The sequence below is a fragment of the Nyctibius grandis genome, chromosome 26 (assembly GCF_013368605.1).
Source record: "Nyctibius grandis isolate bNycGra1 chromosome 26, bNycGra1.pri, whole genome shotgun sequence".
NCBI lineage: Eukaryota > Metazoa > Chordata > Aves > Nyctibiiformes > Nyctibiidae > Nyctibius > Nyctibius grandis.
Genome location: NC_090683.1, coordinates 6,659,726 through 6,665,217, shown reverse-complemented (window position 1 = coordinate 6,665,217; position 5,492 = coordinate 6,659,726). Strand labels below are relative to the sequence as shown.

The 5,492-nt window shown below is 48.9% G+C and overlaps 1 protein-coding gene across 1 annotated transcript; it reads left to right on the top strand.

Annotated features, from left to right (window-relative positions):
• Positions 1-323: 323 nt before the first annotated feature.
• LOC137673649 (keratin, type I cytoskeletal 13-like) lies at positions 324-5,257 on the top strand. Its single transcript, XM_068418588.1, has 8 exons — positions 324-908; positions 1,874-1,956; positions 2,507-2,663; positions 2,920-3,081; positions 3,514-3,639; positions 3,762-3,988; positions 4,314-4,459; positions 5,232-5,257. The coding sequence occupies exons 1-8, from the start codon at positions 324-326 to the stop codon at positions 5,255-5,257; spliced, it is 1,512 nt and encodes a 503-aa protein (XP_068274689.1).
• Positions 5,258-5,492: the final 235 nt, after the last annotated feature.

Here is a 5,492-nt window from a genome sequence, read left to right as displayed (position 1 = left end):
CTTGACTTGTTGTAAAGTTTGCATCATACAAAAAGCTGATGACTCATAAAACATTATTTTACTTTTTGGAATAAGCTGCTGACATGTAAAGTATCTTCCTTGTGAACTGGGATTTCTAGAGGGAAACTGCCTATGGGCTATTTATTCTTGGCATAAACAGCAAGACTAGCCAGCCCCGTGGGAAGAAGAAACACCCTGTAGGTGACACCCCCTTTGGAAGGTATAAATAGAGATCTGCGGCAACAACCAACCTGCACTCTGATTCAATATCAAGCTGTGCATCTTGCTTTGGGCTTTGGGTTGGAGCTGCAGCTGTCCTCAAAATGAGTTGTAGTGTTAAGCAGACAACTGGCTCTTTCAGGGGCAGGACCAGTGGTGGCAGCTGTGTTATCGGTGGCGGTGGTGGTGGTGGAGGAGCACGGATCTCCTCAGTCTCTTCTGGAAGATACACGACTTGCGGGATAGGTGGTAGCCGAGGGTTTTCTGGTAGAAGCTACTGTGGTGGTGTGAATTATGGAGGAGGACTGAGCACCGGCAGTTTGGTTGGTGGAAACTATGGAGGTGGCTTAGGAGCCGCTGTCCTCGGAGGATGTTCAGGCATTGGATTCAGCGGTGGCAGTGCTCGCTTTGGCGGTGGCATTGGAGGTGGCCTTGGTGTTGGTCTTGGTGGAGGGGTAGTTGGAGGTGGTTTTGCTGGTGATGGCATTCTTCTTTCCGGTGACGAAAAGGTCACCATGCAGAACCTTAATGACCGCCTGGCTTCTTACCTGGACAAGGTGAGGTGCCTGGAACAAGAAAACGCTGACCTGGAGTGCAGAATCAGGGAGTGGTACGCCAAGCAGGGCCCTTTTTGTGAGCCACGGGACTACAGCTGCTATTATAAAGAAATAGAAGATCTTCAAAATCAGGTAACATCATTTCTCAGCTGCTCTTTCCCTTGTAAGCTTCTCCCGTGGCGTTGGTTCACAACTTATTGCAGTTATCAGGAGTAACATTTCACTGTTGTAAAATGCTTTGTGTAAACAGCCATTAAGACAACTGCCGGCAGAAAGCCCTAGAGCTCAAAGGCAAAAACCTGGAGTGTTTGGACTCTTTCCATTGCTTGTATTCATCAGATATATTTGAAGGGGGAAATGTTATCTTTGTGGAATACATCTGGGTTGGCTCAGTAGTCTTTCTGAACTAGGTTAGTGCCAAGGCTTTTAAACAGATATATGCCAAGAAAGCAACTAAAAGAGAAATAAATACTGGATTGCATTAATTTGCCTGAATTTATATTAGTCTATCATCAGTCTTGCAGAATTCCAGTTAAACGTTATTTCTTTTTTCTGCAAATTTACTCTTTCATACAGAATTGGGAAATATCAGACATCTAATTAAAACTAAGAACAAAGAGAGCATTGCCCTAACACATTTTGAGTATGCAATTTAAAATTAAAAGCATTTGCAAAGTGCGCTTGGCAAAAATTCCAGGATGTCAATGCACAAAGAAGAATAAAGCGAAACGAATCGAGGAAACAGACAGAAGGAGGCAGACTTATAATTAAGTCTTGAAACAAAGCTTTTAAATCTCTTATCCATGAAAGTGAGATTTAGATTTAAAGGGTGAGGTGGATGGTGGCAGGTGCTGGACAACACTAATTATACCTCCCTGACTGCATCTGAACCACGTATTTTATCACTTTAATGCCTTCACCATACTTCACTGACACTCACCCCTGTGCCTGCTGCACTCCCAACTCCCCCACGCCTGCTACCCAGTGCTAAAAAAAAAGAGAGAGAAAGAGGCGAGGTCTGGTAGCACCGGTCCACGGGTACACGTGAGCCTGAGGATACAGGGAAGAGACTTCAGGAGTGAATATTCTTTTTCCAGATTGTCTGCGCAACCATAGACAACAACAAGATCATTTTGAACATCGATAACAGCAGGATGACAGCTGACGACTTCCGAGTGAAGTGAGTACCCGTCGCTGTCCCCCTCCCCTGTCACTGCGCTCCTGCTCGCAGAGCTGGTGAGAAGGAGCTCTCAGACAGGTCTCCGGTGATCCTCTGGTCAGGGCAGGCTGGAGGCTGCGCAGAAAAGCTCTTTCATGCATTGCCTCTAGAGCTGCCTGGATGAGTGGCAATTTCAGGGTGGAAAGTTTGGGATGACAAGATGGTTTTGAGTGGAGATTAGAGTTCTTCAGAAAGCAGAAGGGATCTGCAGACAGGGAGCAGCGTGGGTTCACCTGAGGTGCCACTCTGGCACGTGGTGTCTTTCCAAGGGGAAGCTTTTGTTGTTTCCTGTTGGAGAGCAGAAACGCGGTGAGTGACACCTCCGCCCCGGTGAGAACGCTCCAGGGAAGGCAGGCGGAGAGCAGATTTGACGGAGCACGCCTCAGACTGCTTTGCTTAGCATCCTGTTAGGCTAGTTAGGAAAATACCGTAAGAAAGATGGATGGTCAGATGAAAAAAAAAGAGCAAATGGTGGTGTCAGACACTGACTACTCTTTCTTGCACAAACCAGGTACGAGACGGAGCTGGCCCTGCGCCAGAGCGTGGAGGCCGACATCAACGGCTTACGCCAAGTCCTGGACCAGCTGACTCTGTGCAGGTCTGACCTGGAGGCACAGCTGGAGTCGCTGCGGGAGGAGCTCTGCTGCCTGAAGAAGAACCACGAGGAGGTAGGGTCCTGCCCCTCGCGTGTCAAAAGCGTTAATTCATGCAGGATCCATCACGCTCCCTCCCCGTGGTGCCCACCCCTGGGTGCTGGCTGCGGAGGGGCAAGCGGCTGATGGAGATGATATGTGTGACCTAGGGGCTGTGAGTGTCCAGCAGAGAGGGGCTCTGCTGGGGCTCTGCTCTCCCTACAGCAGAACTTAGCTCCCTCGGTTTCTAACTTCTTTTTAAAAAATGATGCGATCTGGGTGGTGTTTCCAGGAAATGAACTGTCTGAGGAAACAATCGACTGGAGATGTGAGCGTGGAGGTCAACGCCTGCCCTGGCCCAGACCTCAGAAAGATCCTGGAGGAGATGAGGTGCCAGTATGAAACGCTGATTGAACGCAACCGCAAAGAAGTGGAGGATTGGTACGAGTGCAAGGTGAGTAAATTTACACAGCTCTGACCTTCCCAGGCTAACACCCAGGCAATGCTTCCACGGTGACTTACTACACGCTAAAACCACACAAGAAACTGTAACAGCGTTTAGGATTGGTTTAAATTGACCAAGTGACACAGGGACAGTGCCACTCTGCGACCTTCTCGTGGGGTGACGGGAATTGCTGCGTGTTAGAGAGACTCGAGGCAGGAACTCTTTACAAAGCAGTAAGCAGTGAGAGGGACTGCACAGCAGGGCTATGGGAGGAGCACGAGGAACGACGAGCAGGGTTTACACTCTGTTAGGATGAGAGAGTTCACCCAAACCTTTCTCATGCCATGTTTTTTGCTAGCCTCTCTGCCCTTTCCTTAATACTTGATCTGACTTACATTAAACATTCCCTGAAGTTCTTTATTCTGGATTGGTGATTTTCAGATTGAGGAGGTGAATCGGGAGGTTATTACAAGCGGACAGGAGGTAGAGACGTGCAACAATCAAGTCACTGAACTGAGGCGCCAATTGCAAGCCCTGGAAATTGATCTCCAGGCTCAGCTCAGCCAGGTGGGTGGAGAGCTGGCGTAAAGCTCAGCTGGCTCACAGCTGTGCTTTGATGTAAGAATTCATAGTTTAAACGCCGTGTCTCTCACGCCTGTATTTGTATCATGCCACATGTCACTCTGCAGAGGGACAACCTGGAATCCTCGCTGGCTGAGACAGAGTGTCGCTACAACAACCACCTTGCTGAGCTCCAGAGCCAGATCACGTGCGTGGAGCAGCAACTGGCTGATCTGCGAGCAGAAATGGAGTGCCAGAACCAAGAGTACAAGATCCTGCTGGATGTCAAGTGCCGTCTGGAGCAGGAGATCCACACGTACCGCTGCCTGCTGGAGGGCGGACAGCAGGACCTTATGTGAGTAGGCTTGAGACGCACCAAGCGATACAATAAAATACTTGTCCTGGGTATTTTAACATAAAAGCAAAGTGAGCAATAAGTGGAGGCACTGCACAGCTCCTTCACCCTCACCGACCTGTTAGGGCTGCCTGGTAATCAACGGTGACGATCTGCTTCCCTGCCCTGTGCCAGCCATCGCCACAGGAGGAAAGTCACTGCAGTATTCTGCCAATTTTATGCCCAAGGGGAAAACAGATCGAGAGCTGCAGGGACAATGACCAAACTGTAGTTCTGGCTTATCTGTCATTTCATTCACTAAAATGTTCTTTTCCTGTTCCCTCAGTCAGCAAGGAGGAATTGGTCAGTCTTCGGGTCTAGGAGGAGGGGTTGCAAGAACAAGTGGGATAGGAGGAGGAGGAATCATTAGAACAAGCCACACTTACACGTCATCTTCCCAGATGCCATCCTGCGCAGCTGCGGATATACAAGGTAAGAACGGCAACGCTACAAGAGTCCCACAGCCCACTCTAATGCAACAAGGACAGGCAGCACCAAAGGTCCTTCCCCCGGAGCTTACAGCTGCTATTTGAAAGTTTTGCTGGGAGGCCACTGGGAAATACGTGCTGGGAGGCCACAGGGGAGCGGCTGCAGTGAGTGCTTTCAGGGAGCTGTGACAGCAGCTGCTGTGACTCTGCCAGGAAGCACGAGAGCTGCAAAAAGGGAGGAGGGGGAAGAGGGATAGAAAGGAGAAGGGGAGAGTCAGCAGGCAGGCAAGCCACAGGGAGTATGGAGAAAGGACTGACATGGAATCTGGGACAAAGGAAAGAGTAGGAGAAAGCAGAGTGCCCAGAAACCAGAAAAAAAAGCAGAAATCATGGGGATACTGGCAGAAAACTACCAGAACTATTTCAGGGGGAAACTTCCAGCCAAACTGAAAAAGAAAGGAAGAAATATGGCGACAGTTGGTCCAGGAGAATGAGTGTGAGCAGGGGCATTGTTCTGGCAAGGACCCTGATGCCGGTGCAATGGCTGCAGCTTCCACCATTTGGCATTTTTATGTAAAAGGACAAACCATGCTCAAGCTACCTACAGATCCCATCTGCCTGACTGGCAGGCAACAACCAGACCTTTCCAGGAAGGGACAGTGTTTATCTGAAATTCTAATTGAATTGGCTTGGGAAATGATCACGTGTACAGAATGACTGTGGGAAAGAATCTATTTTTGCTATAAACAAAGTAATGTTTCCTTTGATCTCTCCAGTGCCTTGCAGAAGGATTTGTGATTAAGCAGAGAAATGAGAATATCCAACAAGAGAACCCTGAAGCAGAGCCACGGATTAAGAGAGAAAATATTTACTGTATGCCTCTGCAAAGAGCAGGGAGCGTGCTCTTTTGTATTACTCAGCAGTGCTAAGCAATGTGTCAGAGGGACAAGCAGAGCGTTGGGCCACATTCTGCTTTATTTTGCTCTTTGCTTTTTCCAGTCTGTGTTGCTGCGTGTGCCCAACCACCGTGACTATTG